The following is a 26686-nucleotide window of genomic DNA, read 5'->3' as shown; positions in this document are numbered from 1 at the left end:
ATTGCTAAAACAATAAGTATGTGTAATATTTAACAATATGATGTTGAAAGACCTGTTTTTTCTTTTAAAAGAGTGATTCAAATTGGTCTGATTAGGATTTTAACTTAGACATGACACAATGCTATAATTCTTACGCAAGTGTGAAGAGGTTCTTAGATGAATAGTGTCACCACTCACAGTTCTTTATGGCTAATTACACAGCACATGCCACTTAAAGCATCATCCTCAATGCTATCTCTAATCTACTTCTAGCTCTGTTACCAAAGCAATCCTTTTGTTGCTACTGTGGTAAAGCATATATCACTAGACGCCGCAAAGCAAGTAACTGCTTATGTATATTTAGATATAGCTCAGTCCTGACATTCTTGTGAACATCAACATGAGCAGCCAGATTTCTCTATAGCCTGCCTGAACATGTCAATGCTACATCTACAAATTGTATGGATTTAAGTATTTAGGCAAAGTTTACTCTGAATATAGTATATACATACAGGTGCACATATCTGATGGCTCTTATAGAAGAGGTCTGTTTAAAGGAATATTCCAGGTTCAACAATCAATTAAGCTCAATCAAATTAAGCTCAATCATCAGCATTTGTGGCATAATGTTGATTACCACAAAAAAAATATTTTGACTAAATAAATAAGTCTTTAAAAAAAAAGCAAAAATCAAGTTTACAGTGAGCCACATAAAATATAAGTGAATGGGGCCAATTCATCATTGAGATGATTTGATTGGATGTTTTTCTTGGAGATCTGGTTTAGATTTCTGTGGTCTCAGTGCAAAGGAGTACAGTGAATCAATGTTATGTGCATCAGCTTTCATCCAATAAGTTTGCCTCAGATTGACCCTACTAATGCAATGAATTAAGGTTTACCTAATTAGCCAGAATCCAATAAAAAAAATAAAGATTATTTCTCTGACTAGATTGATTTCTAACCAATCAAAATGAGAACACAGAGAGCACTGAGAAGTGACACTGATATATGTATTTGAGTATAATTCATGCCCTTTCATCATTTATAAACAGACCCAAACATGCACACACTCTCAAACACCAAACCAAATTTGTTCTATGTGCACTTTCAAAACATAGAAACGAAGGAGATGCACACCTAAAACAAAATTCCCATCATCAGGATTTTAATATAAATAGTAACAATGTACTGAATGACCAGGTTATCCCATCAATCGATTTTTTTCTTCCCTGACAGTAAGCGGCAGTTCTGAGATCAGGAGATCAATCCCAGGAGATCAACAGTTACAGAAATACTCAAACCAGCCTGGCACCAACAATCATGCCACGTCCAACTTACTAAGATAAAAAAAAAAAAATCCCATTCTGATGGTTGATGTGAACATTAACTGAAGCTCCTGACCCATATCTGCGTGATTTTATGCACTGCACTGCTGCCACACGATTGGCTGATTAGATAATCGCATGGATGATTGCTGGTGCCAGATGGGCTGGTTTGAGTATTTCTGCAACTGCTGATCTCCTGGGATTTTCACACACACAACAGCCTCTAGAATTTACTCTGAATGTTGCCAAAAACAAAAAATGTGTTTTAATAATGTTAACAGAATAACCTTAACCCTGCTCCGATAAGAAAACTCTTTGCATTTTTACAATAACAAAAAAAAAATTATGATTTTTTTTTTAAATTGAGGATTTCCCAGGATGTCCCCAAAAGGAGGATTTAGCTGATTTAGCAAACATCTGGGGATAATTTCGTCCCCAAACTATATCGAAACAAACAAGAAAACATGCACACAGAGATCTTGAACTTGAGACAAACTTGTAAAGTATTTATGAGAGTAACATGCACACACACACACTCACTCACTTTAAAGACCAGCAGGATGAAGATCAGCAGAAGGATGATCTGAACACTGATGACAAAGAGCTGTGAGAAGAGGTGGGCCAGCATGGTCTCCAGAGAACTTACACCTTCAGTGAAACACACACACAAATACACACACACACAAATCTATACACATACATCGGTGTAACATACATACAGTATACTGGATACAAACACATTAAGAGCCATAGGTTTATCTGCTTTTCTGAGAGACAGGCTCCTCCTGCTGGCAAATATCTAAAACTGCTCAAACGCATATTCTGTTGGTGAATATCAAGATGTTAAATGAAGGCCATCTGGTGGATGTGAGGCTGTCTCACCTGCCACCCAGCACCTGTCCATCAGCCCCTCCTTCCTCTCTACCACAAAGGACAGAGCGGTCAAACCCACAGCCAGGTAAAAGGTGATGCTGAAAATCGAAGACATTGATGATATAAGAAAAGAACAAAGAAGTCCATAATGTTGCAACAGAATTACAAGATACTTATGAATGTATCTGAGTGAGTGCATGTATGGTATTGTGTGAATATCTATATGTCTGTATATAGGTGTTTACCTCAGAACGGCTCCTGGTGTCACAAATGTAGTAAAATCTGTATTCAAGCTGCCATATATAGGTTCTTCAAACTATAAAAGTACATAAAAACAAGAAAAGTAGGACATTTTAAGAAAGAGAGAATAAAGGGTGATGCAAAGAGACAGAGAGGATTGAGCAAGTGGTAAATAAAACAACAGAGAGCAACAAAAGAGCAAACACAGGAAAAATAGACAAAAGATAAGATAAACTCAGCAAAAAAGAAACGTCTCTCACTTTTAACTGCTTTTATTTTCAGCAAACGTAACATGTATTTGTATGAACATAAAAAGATTCAACAACTAAGACATAAACTGAACAAGTTTCACAGACATGTGACTAACAGAACTGGAATAATGCATCCCTGAATAAAGGGGGGGTCAAAATCAAAAGTAATAGTCAGTATCTGGTGTGGCCACCAGCTGCATTAAGTACTGCAGTGCTTTTCCTCCTCATGGACTGCACCAGATTTGCCAGTTCTTGCTGCGAGATGTTACCCCACTCTTGCACCAAGGCACTTGCAAGTTCCCGAACATTTCTGGGGGAATGGCTCTAGCCCTCACCCTCCAATCCAACAGGTCCCAGACGTGTTTAATGGGATTGAGATCCGGGCTCTTCACTGGCCATGGCAGAACACTGACATTCCTGTCTTGCAGGAAATCATGTACAGAACGAGCAGTATTGCTGGTGGCATTGTCATGCTGGAGGGTCATGTCAGGATTGATGTCTCCCTGTAACGCAAAGCTTTGAGATTGCCTGCAATGACAACAAGCTCAGTCCGATGATGCTGTGACACACCGCCCCAGACCATGACGGACCCTCCACCCCCAAATCGATCCTGCTCCAGAGTACAGGCCTTGGTGCAACGCTCATTCCTTCATTCCTTCACGATAAACGCAAGTCCAACCATCACCCCTGGTGAGACAAAACCGCGACTTGTTAGTGAAGAGCACTTTTTGCCACGTTGTTGCCAGTGATGTCAATTAAGGACCTGCCTTACAACAGGCCTACAAGCCCTCAGTCCAGCCTCTCTCAGCCTATTGCAGACAGTCTGAGCACTGATGGAGGGATTATGTGTTCCTGGTGTAACTCGGTTAGTTGTTGTTAACATAACTGTGACCTTAATTGCCTACTGTCTGTAAGCTGTTAAAGTCTTAACGTCCGTTCTACATGTGCATGTTCATTAATTGTTTATGGTTCATTGAACAAGCATGGAAAACATTTATTACACCTTTTACAATAAAGATCTGTAAAGTTATTTGGAATTTTACAAAATTATATTTAAAATACAGTGTCCTGAAAAAGAGACATTTCTTTTTTTGCTGAATTTATAGGTGATAAGAGAAAGACACGACAAAGCGAGATTAAAGAGAAAAAGACAGGATGTAAAGAAAGCAAACAGAGAAAATATGACAATTACAGAGAAAATTACAGATTATCAAGTTAAAAGCAAAGGTATGACTCATCACAAGCTTTAAAATTCCCTTAACAAAGTGGTTAAGAACATAATCACTCACTTTTATAGGGTCAGCAACCATGTATGACAAACTCCCCAGCTTTGTCTCAATAAAAGCCTGTTGAGAGAACAGAATGAATAAGGACAAAGGGTGTCAGAATGATGGAAAAAAGCACCACAACAGAGTCTAAAGTTATGTTTTTTGTTGTTGTTTTTTACCTCAAAGGCTTCATGGAGTTTTTTCTGTAGCATTATGGCAATCTGTCGATCTGAAACATTGAGAAGACAGTATGTTTTATCCAAATGCTATGTGTGACCCAGGTAAAAAGTTACAATTACAAATATCCTGAGCAGAAAGAAGTGTCACAGTGCAATCAGTAAATTCAGTTTGTCAGCCATTCATTATAAACTCATTCTTCCTAATCTGTCAGCCTGTTTGATCTTATGTCATACGCAAGCCAAATATGCTCAGATGAGAAACCTTTCAAATACATCTGCAATTGTTTGTCCTTTCATCTCTTTCTTCAATGCAAGTTGTCAAAATGTCATGCAAGTTGGTTCAATATAAATCAATAAATTGACAATCCATGCAATTGCTTTATAACTATTTGCCATGCAGTCACAATTTATAAAGATGTTTACAAAAAGGAAGAATATTAACTGCTTGAACTGTTTCAAAAAGAAAAAAGATCACATAAACACAGATGCTGTGTTGTCTAGGCCTAAATAATGCCTTCTTGTGTCTACAATACAAGGTCATGCGAGTGCAAAGCAGAAGGATCTTTGCAACACAAATCAATGAAAATTCACTGGTCAGGTCCAGCCAAACATGTACGGATCCTCCCTCAATCACATCTCTGGAGACTCGGGGCTGCAACATTCTGCACACAGACATAATATTTATGAGGAAATAATGTAAAATTCAGAGGACAGGTGATGGGCTCAAATGGGGACAGAGACAGATAACTGGACAGACCTGCTTTTTTATCCCCTTAAAAACATCATGCCTGCAGCCTCTCCCATCACTCTCTTTGCTAAAGTCACTGTCACCTAAAACCTAACCTTGATTACATTTATGCCTGCATTTTCAGAGTGAAGGGAAAACACCGCAAACAGGCAGCTGATGAGATAATAGCTCAGTCCTAATGTTTCATGTCAGACTGGGGAGAGCACACAATCAGTATATGACCCGGTGTGTGTTTGTATAATTGTATGTGATTGAAGAAGTAGGTGAATGTGTTTACACCACATAAATGTGTTGTCATTGTACTAATGTACAGTGATTCAGATGGGAATACCATATCATAGTAAATAGTATTTACATGGTACTCTAAGGTACATTCATGGTACATGTCCAATATTCAATGGTTATTTTTGTGTTGTGAGAAGTAAGGTAGGCATAAGTGCTGTGAGTGAGTGAGTGAGTGAGTGAGTGAGTGAGTGAGTGAGTGAGTTGACAGGAAGTAAGTGGAGGGTTGGATGTAATTTTGCTTTTCAGAACACCTGTGATGATGATGATGCAGAAAAGACATCATCTTGAGTCCATCTAAAGTCACCCTCTAAGTACACAAAAACATGAGCTGGCCAAAAAAATTTATTATTTTTGTCTATTATCTCCAGCTGAAAACCAAGGCTACGCATTGACTTAAAGAATAAGGCTCTTTTCTCAAGGTAAGTTTTGCAATCATCATCAATTTGATTGAGAAACTTGGCAACAACATGAAAGCAAAACATTTCAAATAGCTGGGACACTTCAAGTCAAAAGGGCTCTGAAACACTGGAGCTCACCTTTTGGTTAGATAGCTGGTGAAATTCTCCCCAAACTCTATGACGGCCCAATATTCCCCATTACGTATGCCAGCAAAAGCCTTTGAATGAGACAAGTTCACCTGCACAAAGCAAACAAAACATAATGTGAAAACTATCTGTCAGGTAAATTAAATATTATTTAAATGATTATATATTTAGTTTGACAAGATCAACATGACTACATCAGGTTACACCAACAAACATAATGTTTAACCTAATGAGACCTCACGTAGACATGTGTGGATATACGCAACACATAATTTTAATTAATTTAAACCAACTGATCTCAGTTCAGGAGTCAGTAAAGGGATAATCTTTTGACGCATGGAGTCATGTGACAAAACAACATGGCGCCGACCACAGCAGAGTTTGTCTTTGGGAGAAATGCCAACAAAACTCCATTTGGTAAAAAACGTAATTAAGTTTTTACTTTGAAACCAGTTTGAATCAAAAGATTAGACTCTCTAGTTTAATATGAAATACCATTTAAAAAAAAAAATGTTCCCTCCGCTTTTCTCCCCAATTTTAAATTCCCAATGCGCTCTAAGTCCTCGTAGTGGCGTAGTGACTCGCCTCAATCCGGGTGGCGGAGGACGAATCTCAGTTGCCTGAGCGCATCCATGCACAACTCACCACATGCCACACCAAGAGCGAGAACCACATTATAGCGACCACGAGGAGGTTACCCCATGTGACTATACCTCTGTGACTATACGCCACACTGCTAAAGCCAATGTACACAAATGTATACTTTAGTGCATTTATTTTCCTTATCTTATAATCCTTAGGATAAAAATAAGGTGCATTTCAAACCGTTATGAGACCAGTGCAGACAAACAGCACACTGAAGGTTAAGTCATTCACTAAATAGGAAGCATCCTATATCTCTCTAAGTAGCTAAGACCACTCACTCCTAAAATCCTTCTTAAAGTTAAATTTCAGGCTGCAGATGATGTTTGGACCACTCAAAAAGTTTTTCAGACATGGGACAATGGTAATCAACACAGATTTAAAATGTATAATGTCAAATTTTATTTTAACACGGTTGGCAGTGATTGGATGATGCTGGTCATTACTTTGAATGCTAATTAATAGTTAACAGAATGAATAATGCTAATGACTTATGTAATGTCTGTAACATCTCACACTCCTGGAAACATAATAAACAATTTGATAAAAACTAATCTGACTTTCAATAGCTTGGTATTTGTGATAGATTCTTAGCTCTCTTGTAAAGGAGGAAGTGGCAGCTGGATAAACAATCCATGATAGCGTTTTCTTCCTCCTAATCCTGGGTTTAGGCACCACTGTGACAGGTTCTTTTGACAGCTCTCTTGTAAAGGAGGAAGTGGGAGTCTTTATTTCTACACAATTTTCAGTATTTTCATCACTGTTTGCTTTTCAGCACAACATGCGCACACACACAGCTTCATGCGTCTCTCTCTCTCTCTCTCTCCTCCAGTTGAATGGACTGCTCTTTAATATCCCTCTCAGCTCTCACTGCAAACACAAACAGCCATTAGAGATAATTTCCCTCAGGTGTCAATCCTTACCATACTTCCTCTCACGTCCTCACTCTCCACAAATGTTGCTCAGCCACACCCACATCACAACATACCCCCATCGCCCATCTCAGGCAGGGGAGCCATCCGGCCTGTGGCTTACTCCTCTCATTTCTAGAGAGGAAATCCACCACAGCCATCTGCACACCCAGCCTGTGGGCCACCTCAAACTTAAAAGACTGGAGAGCTAGATACCAATGCATGATCAGTGCGTTGGTATCCTTCATGCGATGGAGCCTCTAGAGTGCGGTATGGCCCAAACAGAGGGTGAAAGTATGCCCCAACAGATAGTACCGGAGGATGAGGACCACCCACTTCATGGCCATACACTCCTCCTCTATCGTGCTGTGCTTAGTCTCCCTCAGTTTGCGACTTATTTACAGCACGGGGCGCTCCTCCCCCTCCACCATCTGGGACAGTACCGCTACCAACCCCCTGTCCGATGCATCCATCCACAATAAAACAGGGAGAGAGAAGTCAGCAGTAAGAGTGCAGTAACGATCCGACACAAAGTACCTGCATGAATGCTTGCTGGCACGGCTCAGTCCACTGGACCCGATCTGGTGCCCCTTTTTAGTAAGATCAGTTAGCGGGTTGGTGGTGGTCGAATAGTTAAGCACAAACCTACAATAATAGCCAGCCAGCCCCAGGAACTGTCTCGCCTCCTTTTTGGTCTTAGGACTCGGGCAGGCTGCAATTGCTGCGGTCTTATCAATTTGGGGTCGCACCGGTCCATGACCTAAGTAGAAACCCAGATACCCTACTTCCACCCATCCAGTTGCCAATGCATGATCAGTGCGTTGGTATCCTTCATGCGATGGAGCCTCTAGAGCTTCTTAGGGTTTGCCGTGAGTCCTGCCCATCTCAAGGACTTCAGGACAGCCTTCAAATGCTGCAGGTGCTGCTGCCAGTCATTACTGTAAATAATGATATCGTCCAGATAGGCAGTGGCGTAAGCGGTGTGCGGTCTGATGATTCTGTCCATGAGCCGCTGAAACTTAGCTGGGACCCCAAACAAACCGAAAGGTTGGGTGAGAAATTGGTGTGGAAAATGCATTTCTTTTTTTTTTCACAGGACATGGTAGTTAAGGGGATCTGCCAATATCCCTTTGTCAAATTCAGTGTTGAATAAAAGCAAGCCGCACCTAACCGATGGAGCAGTTCATCAATCCGAGGAATTGGGTACGCATCAAATTTAGACAACGCATTGACTTTTCTATAACCCACAAAGAACCGGACTGAGCTGTCACTCTTCGGAACCAGCACCACCGGGCTGGCCTAGTCTCTGTGGGATTCTTGTATTACCCCCATATTTAGCATGGCCTTTAATTCTTCTCGAACCACTTTTTTTTTTGTGTTCGGGTAATCGGTATGGACGACTGTGTACCACTACCCTTGGGGTGGTTTCACCTCCGGTCTGAGCTCCTCCCTCTCTAGAACCAACATTGCCAAAGTCACAGGTGCCGCCTCTCTACACGGTTTTAGGAGATTGAGGTGGTAAATCTGACATGCTCTGCCTCTATACGTTCGTTTAACCTCATAATCGATTTCCCCGACTCGCCGTGTTACCTCAAAGGGCCCTTGCCACTTGGTGAATAATTTAGAGCTCGATGTGGGGAGTAATACAAGGAATTTATGTCTCCACCTCAATCGTGGGGCATCGGTCCCGGAAATGCCCAGGTTTCCCGCAGCTCCAGCAGACTGGCCCAGACTTCACAGCCACTCCCGAGGCAGTGGATTCACCACCCCACGGGACCGGGAAACTGGTTTTGGGGTAGGAATTTCTGGGGAACAGGGACAGGATTAGGGGAAATAGAGGGGGAGGGAGGAGAGAGAGAGGGAGAGAGAGAGAGGAAGGGGGCTCGCTGGCCTCTGAATACGCTGCCATATGATCCTCAGCCAGCTGGACCACCCCATCTAGTGACGCTGGTCAGCGAATGTGAATTACATAAAAATGAGCTTGCTAAGCCTCAGCGAGTGGAAGTGTTGGCGTTGCTGCTCTGGGCTTCGGTCGACCTGTTGCAGAATGGCTTTCTTCAGATCTTCGTACACCAGGAGTTTGGATGCAGGTAGTTGCTGGGCCATGAGTTGGGCTTCCCCAGATAAAAGCAGCATGAAGTAGGCCACCCACTAAGCTCGAAGAGTTCAAGGAATGACTCCTGGTCATCTTGAGGGCCTATCTTCGTCAGCGTGACGTGTGGTACAGCCGTAGGTGGGTCTGGGTTCGTGGATGAAGACTTTTGTGCCAAGCTGCCGGTCCTCCGCTTGAGCCTGGAAGAGCACCTGGAACCGCTGCTCCTGTTCCAAACGCAGCTCAAGCAGAGACTGTTGTTGAGCTTGGTGGATGCTGGCGAGAGTTTTGAATTCTTCGGCCGGTGGTGAGGACTCCATGATAGCGTTTACTTCCTCCAAATCCTGGGTTTAGGCACCACTGTGACAGGTTCTTTTGACAGCTCTCTTGTAAAGGAGGAAGTGGGAGCCAGATAAACAATCCACGTGAGTCTTTATTTCTACACGCTTTTCAGTATTTTCATCGCCGTTTGCTTTTCAGCACAACATGTGCACACATGCAGCTTTGTGCGTCGTCTGCTCTTTTAGATCCCTCTCAGCTCTCACTGCAAACATAAACAGCTGTTAGAGATAATTTACCACAGGTGTCAATCCTTACCATTCTTCCTCTCGCGGCCTTGCTCTCCACAGACGTCGCTCGGCAATGCCCCATCACCACAGTATTATTTTAAATTTCACAACTTAGTCCCACTGTCCACATATGTTGCCATCAGTTTTTAGGAAAACAATTTGCTCTAGACATTTTTTTTTTGCATGTTCATTAGTTGCTACTAGTTAAAAATTAAAAAAGGAAATGGAAAATGCACACAGCAGTCACACTTGTGTCTCAGGGTCAGATCAGGTAGAAATACTGCAAGTTATGACATTCTACATTGCAGTGGCTCAGTTTGATTGATAATACATTAGCATATTACATTAGGGTAACAAAGAATCCTGATGAGTAGCTTCTGATTTGTTGGGCAAAATAATAAGAGTGCACAACTCAGTGACATCAACTGTATCAGACAATGTGATCATTTGAGATCATTGTATCATTAATTTACTCACAACTGCATCTACTCTAATAAGAACCATTCTCTAAAAGTATTTTAAAGTTGTTTGTGCTCCTCGTACATTTGTTGAACTGAAATTGAGTAAATAAGAAGTGAGACGGTAAGAGTCTATATAATTTCTATTTCAAGACATTGCCCTCCCCCTTTTTAATTATTTGTTAAGAATGTGTGGAAGTTTTTTACTTTAGTGTTGCTGAAAATGTAAACTGTCACCAGATTTAACATGACAAATCTAATCTAGTCTGCAATTTCATACAATCCTTAAATTCCATTGTCTCTCTCAGAGAAATTAGTCTTGCCTAGTGTTTGAACACAAATGTGTGTGTGTGTGTGTGTGTGTGTGTGTGTGTGTGTGTGTGTGTACCTGGTGGATGCTTGTGTTGTCAAGGAAGGACAGCAATGATCTGCTGTAGGCACTGGGGCTGCTTTCATTATTTACCACAGCTACATCAATGCCTTTGGGATCCCCACCAATACACAGACACATCAGACAGATCTGAATTGCAGGCAACAGGAATTGGAAACAGAGGGACCTGAGCACAAACCAGACAAACACATACAATTTCTCTATGCCACATTCACACAGCAGCAGATTACGATTGTCAGTCCTGTATTTGAGTGCTTAATACGATTAATTCACACATACTTTGGTTATTTATGAGAGTGAATATGCATTCTATAACCTAAATGACCTTACATTTTCAGGACTCACGACCTTATTTTTGGCAAGCCTGTGGTATGTGAATAGAACAATCCTGAACAGTTGTCTGTCATCATCATATAATGTGAGAGCCACGCAGCACTGTACAACGTGTGCATCATGTTAATCATGAGAGTTTTTTTAACTCACAGAGATGAAGAAATGAGCTGAGTGTCATCTGAAAATCCAGCCCCTGTATTCCACTGTACACAAGTGCTACGCTCGGTTAAAACTAGTTTGGACTAGTTTACTTAATAATGCGGCATCAATTGTGATCAGACATGTTGGGACGTCACAATCTTTGTGTCACTGTCACTATGGCTACAGGTAATAGAAAACAGCCTTAACTTCCATTCATTGTTAGATTACCACAAAAACAAAATATCTAAAATCAAAGTTACAGTGAGGCACTTACAATGGAAAAGAATGGGGACAGTTTTTGAAGGGTTTAAAGGCCAAAATGTGAAGTTTATTAATTTATTCAAGCACTTACATTCTTTACAAGTCTTTTGTTAAAAGTCATGTCTTATTTGAGCTGTAAAGTTGTTTAAATCATAATTTTAGAGTCATTTTAGGGTTTGTTGACTTTCAATCGTCATGGCAACAAAGTTGTAAAGTGACGATTAGTTCATACATTAAAGGTTAGTAATGGATTTTATCACACTAAAATCATGATAACACGCATATTGTTTATGTCTTGTGGCTATAATTTTGAAATAGTGAGTATTTTAATGTTTAGGGATTAGCCCCATTCACATCCATAGTAAGTGCCTCACTGTTGCCAAGATTTTTGCTTTTTTTAAGAAAAGGAGGGCAAGTCTAAATGTATTTTTGTGGTAATCAATAATATGCCACAAATGCTGTTGATTGAGTTTAACTTGTATTGAACCTAGAATATTCCTTTAAGGCTCACAGCTGTAAGTAAATGTGGTTGTAAATCCCAAACACTAACTGTGTACGTAGCCTATGAGCAACAAGCCCTATAGAGAGTTTTGAATGAACATGTAGAAGTTTAGTACACCTTGTCAACAAATCAAAATAAAGAAATGTAATAGTTTTTCCATCTTTTCCCCACCTTATTAAATTATTCATTCACATCATTCATTTATTTTGTTTGTTTAACTGGAAAATAAGACAAAATTGTTGATTAGAGTCTCTTTGACTGAGTGATTGTACAGGATTGATTACCCTGGGGTTCTTTTCATTCGAACCATTGTCTTGATCATTAGAGCTGCGATGTTGCGCCATTTTGGTATGACGTGTCTGGCCCGCACCTTCCAGTCAGCTGTGGAGAAACACATTTTATCTGACAGTGAATCAGTTTCACAGGTAAAGCAACTGAAGACGTTTAAGTCGGTATAGTACGAATGGAGCGCATTAAAAGTTAGAAAAGGCTTTATGCTTAGTTTAAGAGTTTCTTGTACCTTTATATTTGGGCATTTCCTCTAATGGGCTCTTTGCCAGTATGGGCTCTCGGCTCTCATTTCTCAAACTGTCTGGAGATGGGCTGCTGTCTAACAGATTTTCCTGAGGACTCTGTTTGGGCCCGATCTGATCCGAGTCCTCGCAAAGTTGCAAAAAGGCACTCTCTAATGTCTAACATACAGTATAAGCAGAAACAAAAACACATATATTTGACAAACCCAATGCTTGTGTGTACTAGCTTATGAAATGAGTGTGTACTCACTGCAGCATTGTGTTGATTCATAACAGCATCTGGAGGACCTTCAGCTAACAATCGACCATTCCTCATCAACCCCACCTATAGATAGAGATGTGAATCTTGAGTTCAATTTAAAACTGCTGCTTTTGACAGGTGACACATGTGATATTAACAAGGACTAGAAGCCAGAGACAAAAGTCTCAGTTTGCTCTGAACCAACTGAGGTACTAAAGAGATCTCATTTATGATTTCTCTGTTATGGGTAAAGAGTGAGAGAGACAGAATGATGGAGCATGAAAAGGATGGGGAGTATTATTGTTTTTAAAAATAGGTCTCATTTCAGGTCACTCACATCATTGTTCTGGGTGTGTTTGGTGCCTCTGTATACGGCTTGTGTTTATAACTCAGAGTAATAAATCGTACAGGATATAGAAACTGTCTGGCTGATGTTACACAGGCACAGAATTATCCACCACTATGCATAACAAACACACACAACAGACGTCATACCCTGAAGACAAACTGATAAAACAACACTTTGGAGAGGTTCTATAAAAATAAAATTAAACAAAAGACTCAGGTGCTATAAACCCATGCCGCTTCTTCTCCTGGAATCTATTGTCTGACGTCTAACAGCTTCTTTTTTTTATGCAATTAACAGTGCTTTATGGTGTTAGCAAAATGATTGTAAAATTCTGATTATGTCACTATACAGGTTTGCCAGTTGTCTCTACGCCAGCTTTATGACACGGTCTTGACGAATTTAACAAGCATTTAGTGTTAAGAAAATGCTTGCCAGTTCAAACATAAAAGCTTACCTGTAATTTTTCACCAAAAGCTAGTTTTAAAGTTTTGTAATGAACCGCTGTACAAAGTACATGCTGAAAACAAGCCAAAACGATAATAAGGGATTACAGAATCTAATCTGAATGAATAACACTGAGTGGAGTGGCATGTCTGTTATAGACACACAAAGAGCATTCAGCATGACTCATTTAAAGATCAGTTTAATTAATTCTGCCATTCTGCCATTTCCACTGTCTCTGCAATCCTCCAGGTTTTGTCAGGAACATTTATAAGAGATTACATTTACTAGGAAATTTACTTCAATTCTACCTAAAAAGACCAATTTAATTATTTTGTGTGATTTACCCTCAGTGGAACGTTTGAAATTGGTTTATTAACAAAGATGTTGTCATCTCGAAATGGGCCAGTACTCACTAGTATGGAATACTACCAATTATACATTATTCTGTTCACAGTACAGGGTATTTCGGCATATAATCACTTCTGTCTGCCCTGTCACTCCGACTTAGACTTTGTAAACCAAAGTTGTGACTATCAACATTAAATTTGGTGGATATTGTAGCTTAATGTACATTCAGATATAAAGGGGCTGTCTGACTGGTGTTTAGGGATTGGCAATAAAATTGTGCAAGTAAAAGTGTCAGTGTCTCCAGCTATTATAAAATAATTATATTTATATTGTAAGGTTGGATATTGGTCAATTAAAGAAGGTGGCTTACTGTTTTGGCTTGCCTGGCCTCCTCGATGTAATGTGTTGTAATAATAACAGACACCTGTCCTCCTCTTACAATGTCCACCAGGTGCTGCCATATCCTGCAGAGGTAGAGATTTTGTTTGAGTTGAGCTTTCTGTAAAAATAATACTGTTATACCAATGCAAAGGAAACATTTTATATACAATATTAGGTCTGATATTAGGGATGCTGTACACATGAATTATAAATGCCAACAACCACTCTTGGAGGGCTTTTGAGATTCTGGCATACATTAATTCACAGCGCATAAGAAATAGTATTCAATTGTTTTGCAAAGCCCCCCCCAAAATGGTGGCAGGATTAGACCGTCTGTTGTGTAAGAGCACAGAATTTTAATATAAGAGGATTTCAGCTGGGTTCAACAGGGTCTCACCACTGCAAAAATGAAGTTTGTCAGTAAAACTACATAGAAAACATCCATGAGAGAGTATGTTTCTCTGGGTGTCAACTATTCTAAACAATACAAATTTTCTGGAAGGATAAAGCCAGAAAGATCACTTGCAACAAAAAAATAACATAACAATACTGTGGTACTGTACCACCCAGTAATTGCTGCATCTTATTAGCCTTGGCAAGAATTTTACATGGTAACCCTTTTTTTTTTTATGCTATGCACTCCTTCCCTCTCTTAGTAGCTACTCTTTTTACATGTTCTCTATTGCCTTTTGTTCATGACAGGATTGCCAATGAGAATTTACACAATAAAACACTTTCTTGAAATGTTTTTTATAAGATATGGTTGGAATCTTGAGCCTATAGAACTCAGTATAATCCTGTAGAACCCCAGCAAAGTTCTAAAAAGTTTTAGTTTGCAGTGAAACACAAGATATAGAAAAAGCCAGAAGAATGTGTATGACACAGCCAAGGGTTGCATTAACCTAACATTCTCCGTCATTTACAGATTTTCTGAAAGATTGATGGAAGTGTTCAAATGCTGTCCGTTGTTTTGTCAGATAAAAAATAATAAAACATTTTCACCTACTGCATCGGTTTTGACTTCACCGTTTCTCTCACACTCACTCCTGCTGCGTGTCATTTAAAAGCTGCATGTACCGGTACAGTTTTAAAATCTTGTTTTAGCTCAATGGTTGATTGACAGTTGCTACTTTCACCCAAGAATTCCTTGGTTTCACCAGACTTGCACTTGGGGAGTCAAAAATATCATAAAGCCTATCCACTGTCATGTATATGCCATTATAATGGATGCTATGCCCCTGAATGTAGTACTTATAAAATTAAAACAAGAATGACATATAAAAATACAACATGATTGACATTTTACAACTCAGTCCATCAAAGTGATGGATTTTTCTAGAGCAACCTCTGGACACAGCTATGAACCTCAGCTGAAATGTCTAAGAGAGAGAGGAGTTAGGCAGGTTAAAATCATCTGTGTCATACTTTTAGAGTATAGAACAAGGTTTACACACATACACACAAGAGAAAAGACAGACAGACTGCTGTAGTAGCAACAGTGTAGTAGAGGGTTATTGAGGATGAATGAAAAGAGTGGAAAGTGGCAGTGGAAGGTAGTGATGGATGAAGACTTTAGATATTTAGTGCATACTTGGCCCTTAGAACAGGGTCCACTCCCACAGTGGGCTCATCCAGAATCAGAAGTTGTGGGTTCTGAAGAAGAGCAGCTCCAAGAGAGACACGACGCCGCTGGCCTCCACTGTATATAAAATGAAATAATATGTCTTTAAATAGTCAAGTCAAGTCAAGTCAAGTGGTTTTTATTGTCGTTTCAACCATATACAGTTAGTACAGTACACAGCAAAACGAGACAACGTTCCTCCAGGACCATAACCTACATAGATAATGAGAAGTTACCATATGTCATCAAAATACACCTGCTTAAATAATTTTCTGAGGCTCTTATTTAAACTAAAGTGTACAATTTCTGCACAACTATCATCACCAAATAGAATTGCAAAAACACTCTGACCCTCTATCATCGGGTGGACAAACAGATAGTCCCACCACAAACTCACACTATCGGTGGAGCCAATTTTGCTGTGTCGAGCTGGTCAGTGCCACACAGTTTAGATATTTTGACTAAATTATAGTTGTCTCTGCATATTAAACTGGGAGAGGAGAAAGTATATTAACATCAGAACACTTCAGCTTTTTTTCTCACCTTTTCTCCCCAATTTGGAATGCCTAAATCCCAATGCGCACGTGTCCTCGTGGTGGCGTCAATCCACACATTTTATCACGTGGCTTGTTGAGCGCATTACCGCGAAGACGTAGCGCGTGTGGAGGCTTCATGCTATTTTCCACAGCATCCATGCACAAATCACCATGTGCCCCACCAAGAGCGAGAGCAACATTACATAAATTAATAACATTAAAGTGACCACGAGGAGGTTAACCCAACGTGACTCTACCCACCCTAGGAAACGGCCCAATTGGTTGCTTAGGAAGCTTGACTGAAGTCACTCAGCACACCCTGGATTCGAACTTGTGACTCTAGCTGTGGTAGTCGGCATCTTTACTTGCTGAGCTACCCAGGCCCCTGAACACTTTAATAAATTCTACATAGTCTTCACACAAAATGCAGATTTACATTTGAGTTAATACATTCAATATTAGGCTTTGGAACTTTAGAAAATGCTTCTCAGTGCTAACACATGATTGAGAAACGTCATGAATCTTGACAGCACAACCAATTCTCTTTAACTCTTTTAATTTAACTAAACATAATGCAGCCCTGACAAAAAAATATGACTACAAAAAAAGCCAAACAAATTAACCACCAGCACCAAATCACTAGGTATCACGAGACCTGCCACAGCTCTACCTAAACCCAAACAGTCAAAGAAAAGTTGTCTTTACCACACACTAGTGTGATTCTTTAAGGCATTTAGGTTCATTGTCTTGCTTTGTTGATGGTAACCCCGGCCTAGAGCCAGCTCAGTTCAGCGCTGTGAAAACAAAACCAGACAGACTACATCCAGAGGACATGAGTGCATGAATGCAATGCAACTAAACATCTTATGCTTTACATTCCTCGGTCTTAAGTGAATGACAATCCTTTCTCCACTGCCCTGGCTACCAATACACTAAACAGGGCAAGCAATGAAGCTCCTCAAAAATTATTAATCTATAACTTGAAATGGAAATCAAATAGAATAGCAAACAATTACACCGTTTCAAAAATTCAGGCACAATGCATAAACATGATATGTATTAACATTATTTTAAAGTGATTATATCCCTTACTAACTTTCATTGTGTAAAGTTTCGGCCAATATTACAACTTTGTTGCAATGATGTCACAACGCCGGTAAACCTTGCAAACTATGTTATCACAATAAAATAAACACTGTATATTTTAATGTTTTTGGACTGGCCCCATTCACTTCCATTAAAATAGATAAATTAATCTAAATTATATAGCAAGGAAAAGGGGGCAGTTGTCCCTTGGATACATGCCCAGTTAAAGTGTTTTATATCCAACTTATGGTTGCACATTATGCCAGTACAGACAAAATATTGCGATACCAATAAATGTAAAACAGTACAATATCATTTTGTTGCTAATTTTGGTACCATGCTAGTGTTGTGCTATAGGCAAGATTTTATGGAGGATGAGGTTTTTTAGATTAAATGTATAACAATTTGACAATTAACCAAATTAAAATAATGCTAAGGCCAAGTGTAATCATTAAACAGTGGAAGGATGTCATTTAATTAAATAATATTATTCCCATTATTATTTATAATTATTATTATTACGATTATTATTAGATGTTGCAATATCACAAAAACAAGTGTTCCGAATATCAGCACACTGTGCAGCATTTTATTTGTCCCAAAAAAAAAAAAACACTGTTTTAATGTAACATTTAATGAAAACATAAAACATGGAATCCAGACAAATGTAATTGAAAATGCAGAATTTGCATCTGCAAAGCTTTATGAATTTTTTTTAATTAAGTCTATTTTCTGTGTAATTTCATCAGTATTCTGAGGCTATTTATTTGTTGCCAATGTATCGATTTAATATCGATACTGAGGCTACATCTACATTAATCCGGATACATATGAAAATGCAGTTTTTGTTTCAAAACACTCTCCGTCCTCACTAGCGTTTTCAAGCGTTATCCAAAAGTTGCTCGTCCACACTGAAACGAATTAAAACGCTTAAATCATGTTACTTCACATGCGGAAAATCCCCACGGTCTGAAACGCAATTGTCCTCGTATTCCGTCGCCGGACACCAATTCCGAGTAAACTTCCCTTCGCCTTTGAAGGAATGCAGAATGGTTGCACAAAGTAAAATAATTTTTTTAACAACGCTATCAAAGTGAGTATCATGTACAACAGTGCCGCTATAACACGGACTGCCATTTTGATTGTTTTGGTTGGATAGACCACATGACTGCATCACATGGCAACAAATACATCATCATTTTCAAATATATCCGTTTTCACAGTCCACACTATAACGTGAAAATGTCGTGTTCACATTAATCAACTTCGGAGTGTGTTTTCAAAAAGCTCAGTTTTCGCAGAGAAAAACGCTGTCTCAGTGTGGACGGAAGGCCAAAACGGAGAGAAAAAGATGCGTTTTCAAATTAAAACGTATTAGTGTGGACAAGGCCTGAGGTACCAGGGCTGGTAGTGTACCAAAGCCAAAATTTTGGTATTGGATCAACCCTAATCCAACTCTAGCATTATTCAAGTTATCTGAAAACTTACAAATAAAATAGTGCGCAAACAAACAGAAATAACAATGTGGAAGTGTTTGCAAGACTGTACAATATGACACCTGTGTCATAATTACAGATGTCAACACATATCCATTAAAATTTCATAGTCAGTGACTCCGGTAGACTTTAGATTCAGTCACCTTACTGTATCCGTATAAAATCCATTGTGGTCACATGACCAATAGGCCCCCATAATGCCCCCATAGAGGTAGCGTGAGAACAGTCAAAATGAAAGGGCTAGAGAAGTGGACGCAGGGTTTCCCAAATGTTTTTCCATGCATGATATTATTTGGCATGAGAATGATGGCATGGCATCATCTGATGGGAATGTTATTGTTATAACAATTAACAAAAAACTGGGTCACACATGATGCTTTTTTATGCTTCCTCTCTCTATTTCCTTCAAACACAACACATCTTTTGTGTTTTATTTCTAAACTCTCTCACAAACCAGCAAACTGTAATTGCAGAAAATAAACAAATGACATGGTGACAGGATAAATCTGACCTTACTGCTGAGATTAATGAAGGCAAAGAAAAATTAAGTGTACATGCTCTTCTACCTGAGATTTCTGACAAGGCTGTTTTTTTGTGGCAGGTTCAGGAAGTCGATGAGGAAATTCATCCTGGCTTCGGTTTCTTTGGATGAGAGTCCATGGATTCGACCGTAAAACCATAGTGTGTTACAAATAGTGAACTCATTGTATAGAGCTATGTCCTGCAGACAGGATGGATGAAAAAGAGAAAAAAAGAGAAGAATGAGAGAGACAAAATAAAAAAGGCCAATCAAGATGATCCACTTGTCACCAGTTTCCTCATCTCTCACCTGTGGCATGTATCCCACCATCCTTCCTGGCACTTCATGTCCTGGGAAACCAGGTGGTTTGCCCAGCACTGTGATGTGGCCATGAGAGATCTTCAGAGTTCCCACAATGCATTTTAACAGCGTGGTCTTCCCACAGCCACTTGGCCCTAGTAGCCCATAACTGAAGACAGGAAACACACACACACACACACACACACACACACACACACACACACACGTTGTGTTTCCATGTTTTATGGGGACTTTCCATAGACATAATGGTTTTTATACTGTACAAACTTTATATTCTATCCCCTAAACCTAACCCTACCCCTAAACCTAACCCTCACAGAAAACATTCTGCATTTTTACATTTTCAAAAAACATAATTTAGTATGATTTATAAGCTGTTTTCCTCACGGGGACCGACAAAATGTCCCCACAAGGTCAAAAATTTCGGGTTTTACTATCCTTATGGGGACATTTGGTCCCCACAAAGTGATAAATACACGCTCACACACACACACACAAAACAACAACCAAAGCATCAGATCCACTCAAACTACAACATTACATTTAACATACTGAGCAATTAAAATTGGATTCAAACAAGCAACTATGCAAAAACTCAAATGCTAATGAGACGTTTGTGATCCTGACTGTAGGCTAAGGAGAACAAAGAAAAGGAAGTAAGAGATGTTTAAAAGAAGAAAACTATTTCACGTCCAAGGGTGCGGCGTCTGGGCAGAGCAAGGCCGGGAAGATTGACTTCATCTAGAAGTGGTGAATGACTTCCACATGCGCACCACACCAGCAATGCGTTCCAGCAAGGGGAGGTGGGAGTATTTAAGGAGAAGAGACAATGGCAGACAGGAGAGAGATGTACAAAGCTTGTGTGAAAATGATTTCTATACATTTTAAAAACTATCCCACAGTTGTTGTATCATTTCCTCCACACCAAACAATTTTGCCCATAATAAAGCTTTTTTCAAAAGTTGTTGTACTTGTTAACCAAGTCGACAAAAGTGAAGTGAAGAGCTTGAGATGAAATTTGAGACAAGTGATGTTTGAAGAAAACATAGAAAAATATCACGGTAAATGTCACTTGTGAGCAGAATTTCAAATGATTTATGCAAAACGTCTGAAAATATTATTTAATTGTGTGTAGGATATTTCTGTTTGCTAAAATTGTCATTTATACATTTTCAGGAGGTACACATTTGACTCGACTGCACATTCTAGCACAGAAACTAATTGTGTGGAGCAGTGCACACTTATTCACTATGTGCGACGCATGTTCCAGACGTAATAAACATGCAAGTTGATCTACTTTACAGAGAGTGGAGACTTTAGGATACAGAAATTAGCCTTTGCTTTGCTAGAAATTCACAGAGCTGAAACTCTCCAAAGTTGAAGAAACACCCAGATGCTTTTCAATGTCCTCAGTCTACCATGTTTTGAATATAATTTCAGGAAAGCAGAAGTCTTAAAACATAATGTGATACACATCTAGTTCACACAGCCATCTAAATATGGGTCCTTGCAACTAAATAGGATTTTTAGGGCTGTGAATCAATTGAAAATGTTTAACTAATTAATCGCACAGATTTCTGATTAATCGCGATTAATCATAGTACATGCCATGGTACATTAAAACAAACATTAAAATAAAATCAATCATATACTGTATTTACTTTATACTTCGTCTCTAAAACTTGCAAGAAATTGTTTAGTCATCATTTATTTAATTATTTAAATGTGTACATGTTAAAATGTTCAGTTTTTTGCAGATGGAGTTTAGACATGTTTTACAGTTATAAATCTTTGATAAAAGCAGGCCTATATGTATACCTGCTATAAAATCAGTGGACATACTGATATTAAAAGTTGGGCAAAATCTTTTGTTGTTTTCCAGTGCACTTTTTTAATAATAAAATCGAATGGGAAGATTCCATTTATATTAAGCTTTATTGGCAAGATCATTTTAATTTTACATTGCCAATGCATTATTAGACACTACGGTATACATACATACAGATATAAAACAAACTGAATGCTTAAGATTAATTTCCTAAATCTTAAAACTCGTATCTTCTCTGGCTACCGTATAGTCTCTATTGCACACATGCTGGGTCTCTCTTGTGTGGTTTCGCTTTTGACACTGGTTCAGATGACAGTGAGTGAGCATTTTTGAGCAATGCGAAGATATACAGCAGCTTGCCTGTTTCTCCCCCACACCTGGCTCACCACTTGCAGGTGAAGTCTCCACTCTCTGTAAAGTAGATCAACTTGCATGTTTATTACGTCTGGAACATGCGTCGCACGTAGTGAATAAGTGTGCACTGCTCCACACAATTAGTTTCTGTGCTAGAATGTGCAGTCGAGTCAAATGTGTACCTTTTGAAAATGTATAAATGACAATTTAAGCAAACAGAAAGTGGAGGAAAACATATGTGAAGTTTCCAATAATATATTTTTAATCAGGGGCGGACTGGCAATCGGGAGGCCAGGAGGACCAGGAATTTTCCCTGTGGGCCAGCCACGAGACAGGGCAGTGATATGCCAAAGTGGGCGACGATATGATGAAGAGGGGCGCTATAAGCTGAAGGTAGCCACGAAACAGTGCCACGATATGGCGAAGGGTGCTGCGATATGCACAAGATGACAGCGAAACACAATTCCACAACCCTCAACCCCATCCCACCCCACCCGCTTGACACTTCGTGACATGTAACACAAATGTTAGGTCCGCATTTGGGTATTTTTCTTGCTCAAAGTTAACGACCAAGATCACATTAAACAGAAGGCATATTAGTAAACACATTTTAAGAGAGAAAGACAGAGACAAGGGGTCAATCGTGGACTCACATTTGGCCCTGAGGGAGTGTCAGGCTGAGATTGCTGAGGACTTTAAGTTTGCCATATGAACGACACACATCACGACAATGGATTGCAGCACCGCAACTACCTGTCTCCAAGTCAGCCTTCATAGTACTGCTCTCAAAATTCTACAGAGATAAAGAAATTGTAGTTAGTTCAAAGTATTTTGACAACCAAATATAACCGAAAAAGAATGAAAATTCTCTAATCATGCATTACAAAAATTATTTATCACAGGGTCCAAAAACATCTGCACAGCATTGGGAGGTTTAGTTTTTAAATGTATTCCACTAAATATTACAGAATACATGCTGTAAAATGTAATTTGTAATGTATTTTGTTAGATTACACAAGGTCAGTAATGTATTATAAATACTTTGGATTACTTCTTCAGCACTAGTAGATTGTTTCACTTGTTTTGACTATAAAAACTCTGCCAGTACAGTAAGACAAAATACACATGTTAAAAATACATTCTCTGAATAGGGTTCAAAACAGTGTTACTATGAATGCAAATTTTAATACAGTGAAAAAGACACCCTATTAGCATAATATAAATATATATAAATACAAATTTCCAACATTCTTTTGAATGTCAATGTACTAAAATAAAATATTTGATGCCATGAGTGTACCTTCATATTTACTATTAATATTATTTTAAATGGCCATGGAAAATGAAGCTATGTGATGACAATTTTACCTTGTCACAAAAAGTAGTCTGTTAATTTACCTGATGAAATTTCACCTTTTGCTGACCCTTTATGCTTCGCAGGGCAAATGTGTGCTTCTAAATCACTTGCAACTTTATTAGCCACTGACACAAAAGTGCAGCTTTACATGTCATACATTCATTCTGCTTCCCACGGATCTCGACCTGGACGAAAGCATGGGGATTTTTGGTGCAAATCTTCTGTAACTTTGTTCGCGGAGGGATTGACAGGCAGGAATTTGGCCAATAGTTGCTGCAAGCCTCTTATAATCGACCAATTGTGTGCGAGAAGGCGGGGCTTACAAAGAGGAGTTAAAGCAATGCAAATATGCGCGCACACACACAATGAATACCAGATGAACATCATAATGCAACCAAAGCCGAATCTCGTAAATTTTCGCAAATTTAGAAATTCCGGCCGGACGCTTTTTTAAGGTCCGAAAAAGAGGACATGTCCGGGAAAGAGAGGACGTATGGTCACCCTATTGTTGTCATATTTTACTGCTGATGTTCTTTGATCGTAATATTAGCCAACCGTTTTGGAGATTTCGATCTTTCCCCATTCAAGTAGATAGGAGCTGTATTTTTATGCCGCTTATACAAAAATAGCTGCCCGGTAGCGTTCCAAAAATGGCCGCCGAGTGGGCTGACTTGCCATGATAGATACTTGTTATGCGTCTAGGGGGGCGCCGCAGTGACAGACCAATCCGTTTTTTGCTCTCCACATTACATTCACATAAATAATATATAACAAATGTGCAAAAACGACTGTCGAAAATAACATATTATAACAAGTATCTAGACTTAGTGCATCTACAAGAGAACAGCATCAGATTATCACGTAGGCTACATTTTCACATCGTCGCCTATCTTGAGGATAGCCTAGATGTCCCTTATTTAGGTTTCTCGCGCAGGTTCTGTCTGCTAATATGATATGCAAGGATAAACATATAATAAGGAAAATTAGTAATAACTCACCCTCTCTTCCATCTCAGTTCTCTGGTAAAGAGCTTCTTCGGCACCGTTACCGGGCATGATCACCGGGCCGGTGAGATAGCCTACTGCGCTCGGTTCAATTCGCGCAGATGAGTGAGTTAACTCGTTCTCCCCCAGATTAGGGTTGAACTGCACTCTTTGAGTGCTGTATTTTCAGGTTAAAATAACAACGAGAGAAAACAGTCTGAAGTACAGTATAATTCAATCAGAGAATATTTTCACCTTTAGATTGACTGCTGGGTGAAAGGAACATGGAGGAATTTAAAATGTCATCTGCAAATCATGTGTAGGCTATAACAAGAGTGAGCAGGATAACAGATAGCCTCACTAACTAATATAAAAAAGAAGGGGATAAACTCAAAATACATAGATAATATATGACCGTTACGCCGGTTTCACACATCCTCCGTGAGCGTTGGGCGTTCACATTGGCTGCGTCGAGAAACAGCAGCGCCTCTGCACAGAAGATGAATTTATCTTTGTCGAATTTTTTCATAATAAATCACAGCAGGGGTTAAATTCATAATAAGATGAGGTTATTGCTGCTTCAAGGACAACAGCGGGTAGTCACGTGCAGTTCATCAGCACACTTGGTTGTGCTTGGTTAATGTTGAGTCTAAACTGCATGCACAATTATTAGGCAAATTGTATTCCTCAGGATTAATTTTATTGTTGAACAAACACAATGCTCTCAGTCAATCAAAAATGTTATTGAACCTCAAACCTGAATGTTTAACAAAGAAAAAGGCTACAGGGGAATATAAGTGTGCACAATTATTAGGCAACTAAATTACAAAAATAATTTCTCCCAAATGCAACAAATATTAAGTAACACAAAATGCCAATTAAATAAAATTTGTAGCCTTTCAAAAATATTCAGTGACCAATATAGCCACCCTTCTTTTCAACAACTGCCATGAGCCGTCCATCCATGGAGTTTCTAGATCTGTTCACTATCAACTATCACTGAAGCAGCAACCACAGCCTCCCAAATGCTGATCAAAGAGGTGTATTCTCTTCCCTCACTGTAAATCTCACAATTGAGAAGGGCCCACAAGTTCTCAGTAGGAATTATGTCAGGTGAGGAAGGTGGCCAAGTCATTATTTGGGCATCTTTTAGGCCCTTGATGGCTAGCCAGTGGAGTACTTGGATCCAAGTGAGGGATCATTGTCCTGCATAAAGATCATGGCCTTCTTTTTTTGCTGATGACTTCTTCCTGTACAACTGCTTGAAGAAAGTACATTCCAGAAACTGGCAGTAGGTTTGAGAGTTGAGTTTAAGTCCAACTTCAACTCGAAAAGGTCCAACTACCTCATCCTTAATGATGGTAGCCCATGCCAGTACCCCTTCTCCACCTTGCTGCCACCTGACTTGAAGTGGTGCCCTGTGTCCATTAGTGATCCAGCCACAGGCCCATCCATCTGGTCCATCAAGAGTCGCTCTCATTTCATCTGTTCATAAAACCTTTGAAAAATCTGTCTTCATGTATTTCATTGCCCAATCTTGATGCTTCAACTTGTGAATATATTCAGTGGTGGTCGTGTTTCAGCCTTCTTGACCTTGGCCATGTCTCTGAGCACTTGACACCTTGTACTTTTGTACACTCTAGGTAGGTTGCAGTTCTGGAATATGGTAGCATTGGAGGATAATGTGTTCCTGGTAGCTTCACGTTTAATTCTTCTCAAGTCTTTTGCAGTTAATTTGCACCTTTTCTTCTCCATGCATTTACTGCACCCCAGTTGACTATTCGCAACAAAATGTTTGATTGTCTGGTGGTCATGCCTCAATAGTTTAGCTATTTCAAGAGTGTTGCATCCGTCTGAAAGGCCTTTTATGATATTTGACGTTTCAGTGTCAGTTAAATCTCCTTTTTGTCCCATTTTACCTGAGGTAATGAAGCTGCCTAATAATTATGCACACCTTGATATTAGGTGTTAGTAACTTTCGCAACACCCTCACTCATTACACAAATATACAGTATATACCACCTGAAAATGATTGAATCCATTAATCATTCAAGTTTATATGGTTTGGAGTTGGAAAAAATGCATGGAAATAATGATAAGATCAGAATAATCACTTGCCTAGTAATTGGACATGCAGTGTACCTGTATACTGTACACCTATATCCAAATCAGAATGAGCTTTATTGCCAAGTATTCTCACGTAGGCTACACAAGGAATTTTTTAGGTGATAGGAGAAAAAAGTGCACACAGAACATTGCAGTGACACACAGAATATAAAACAAGGTACAAGTATA

General features: G+C 39.3%; 1 protein-coding gene across 3 annotated transcripts in view; it reads right to left on the bottom strand.

The window, feature by feature from the left end:
• The window catches only part of abch1 (ATP-binding cassette, sub-family H, member 1), a 39145-nt gene extending 14355 nt beyond the window's left edge, over nt 1-24790 (bottom strand). Inside the window, exons 1-17 of one of the 3 annotated variants that reach the window (XM_052146116.1) lie at nt 24407-24790; nt 22705-22844; nt 19858-20017; nt 19595-19749; nt 15881-15988; nt 14279-14372; nt 12777-12851; nt 12514-12685; nt 12278-12374; nt 10754-10922; nt 5685-5785; nt 4707-4777; nt 4116-4165; nt 3958-4014; nt 2423-2493; nt 2187-2275; nt 1849-1952 (exon numbers count right to left, since the gene is read on the bottom strand). In XM_052146116.1, coding sequence (XP_052002076.1) covers nt 1849-1952; nt 2187-2275; nt 2423-2493; nt 3958-4014; nt 4116-4165; nt 4707-4777; nt 5685-5785; nt 10754-10922; nt 12278-12374; nt 12514-12685; nt 12777-12851; nt 14279-14372; nt 15881-15988; nt 19595-19749; nt 19858-20017; nt 22705-22844; nt 24407-24463 — 1770 coding nt within the window. In that variant the 5' untranslated portion in view covers nt 24464-24790. Of the gene's footprint in view, nt 1-1848; nt 1953-2186; nt 2276-2422; nt 2494-3957; nt 4015-4115; nt 4166-4706; nt 4778-5684; nt 5786-10753; nt 10923-12277; nt 12375-12513; nt 12686-12776; nt 12852-14278; nt 14373-15880; nt 15989-19594; nt 19750-19857; nt 20018-20559; nt 20628-22704; nt 22845-24406 lie in introns of those variants that run through there. The other 2 variants (XM_052146115.1, XM_052146117.1) reach the window with 2 other exon arrangements.
• Between the last annotated feature and the right edge of the window lie 1896 nt (nt 24791-26686).

This window comes from Xyrauchen texanus, chromosome 16 (genome assembly GCF_025860055.1).
Source record: "Xyrauchen texanus isolate HMW12.3.18 chromosome 16, RBS_HiC_50CHRs, whole genome shotgun sequence".
Lineage (NCBI taxonomy): Eukaryota > Metazoa > Chordata > Actinopteri > Cypriniformes > Catostomidae > Xyrauchen > Xyrauchen texanus.
Note: the sequence above shows the minus strand (reverse complement) of the source record. Positions and strands in the feature narration are given on the sequence as shown.